This window comes from Plectropomus leopardus, unplaced genomic scaffold (genome assembly GCF_008729295.1).
Source record: "Plectropomus leopardus isolate mb unplaced genomic scaffold, YSFRI_Pleo_2.0 unplaced_scaffold20685, whole genome shotgun sequence".
NCBI lineage: Eukaryota > Metazoa > Chordata > Actinopteri > Perciformes > Serranidae > Plectropomus > Plectropomus leopardus.
Window position 1 is genome coordinate 1 of NW_024622367.1, and position 1,596 is coordinate 1,596.

The 1,596-nt window shown below is 33.0% G+C and overlaps 1 protein-coding gene across 1 annotated transcript; it reads right to left on the bottom strand.

The window, feature by feature from the left end:
- Positions 1 to 240: 240 nt before the first annotated feature.
- LOC121965579 (tyrosine 3-monooxygenase-like) lies at positions 241 to 865 on the bottom strand (the record flags this gene model as incomplete). Its single annotated transcript, XM_042515717.1, has 3 exons — positions 241 to 308; positions 400 to 488; positions 691 to 865. Coding segments are annotated over 3 exons (332 nt in total), but the record flags the coding sequence as incomplete, so codon positions are not given.
- Between the last annotated feature and the right edge of the window lie 731 nt (positions 866 to 1,596).

The following is a 1,596-nucleotide window of genomic DNA, read 5'->3' on the forward strand; positions in this document are numbered from 1 at the left end:
TCTGTTAAATAATTTTAAATATTATAAATATAGATTTGTGGAAAATATTTCTGAGCTTCTTTAAAACTAGTTTTCAAAATCGACTAATTTCTCGCAATTTTCAGGACATTTTTTGCCAAGTTGCTCATTGCCTTTTTCACTATTTTCAGAAGAAAGCAACTCAATTTGCTCAGATTTGGAAGGTTTAAATACTTGCGAAAGATGCAGGTTTCAGTGATGATGGATGAAAATGTGACTCACTGTTTGTATCTGAAGGCGAGCTCAGAGATGAAAGCTCGTCTTTTTCTATACTCTGGGTCGCTGTATCCCTGCAGAAAAAGATGTTCAGTTAGAATAATAAGCTTTATTTTGTGCGATTAATTTGATTTAATAGTGTGAGGCAGATATGTAAACACTCACCGGATGATCCTGGTCCATGTCCGGATCAAATTTGGTTATTAACATGTTGCATCTGTCGAGGTCTTTTATCTGTCGGGGAAACCAGGGAACTGTGACGAAGACGGGAGGAGAAATGATTAATTAGTGCTTTTGTTGTTGGCCTTATTATCATAAGATAACATAAAAAAATCCTATGAGCATTATTTGATTTAAAAAGGCATCTAACGATTTAAATTATGCCCTAGCACGCATGTACCTCACAATATATTTTGAAAGGTCTTACAAAAAGGCATTAATTATAAACTCGGGTACCTTTTTCTTCTGGTATGGAACGAACGTCGTCGACCACTCTCTTCAGCGAGTTAATGAAAATGTCCAGGTCCGAGCTGTGAACTTCACACTTCATGAAGAACTCCAGGTCCGTCGTGCTGTTCTTTGATTTCCTCCCCGGGCGACTTTCGATGTGGAGAAGTTTAGCCTCAAACGTCTGTAAGGGATAGAAAATAAAGAGCAAAGGATGTTAACCCTTTGGAAAAAAATTACAACAAAATAACCTTAAATTAGCACAACAACAAAAAAAAGAAAAAAAAAGCTGAAATAGATAAAAAAAAAAAGAAGATATTAATATATTCCTGTAACCTACCTTTAAATGTATAATTATAATTTTTAAAAATATTTTTTCCAAGTTATTTGACAGCTTTCTAATGATTCTCTCTCCTTTTTGGAAAGATAATTTACAGTAATTTTCTTGTCACCTTTTACTAATTTTTTTTGCAGTTTATGGGACATTTCATGCAAAATTGCTAAGTGCTTTTTTACCATGTTTTTTTTTTTTTTTTTTTTTTTAAATCAAACCAATTTCCTCAAGTTTTAAATGCTTCAGGCGTCTGAAGGCAGCACCAGAAAACTTCGATCCAGGTTTCAAAAAGTTAAAAAATGTACAAAGAAAGTCTGAAATGACCAAAGACTAAGATATTGACATCTGAAGAAATCTAATTCTTTAATTCTGTAAAAATAGAATAATTAACTGAGGTTCAGGTCATTCTGCAGCATATTTCATGCATTTGGAACAGAGAACATTGTGACGTTTTTGAAACGTTCCTCAAGACAAAATTTGTAACCCTGATATGAAAAACAATATTGGAGCCTCAAAGTCATGAAAAACAGGAGGCTAATAAAGAAAAAAAATCATTATTGTCATCATGTATATGTATTTTT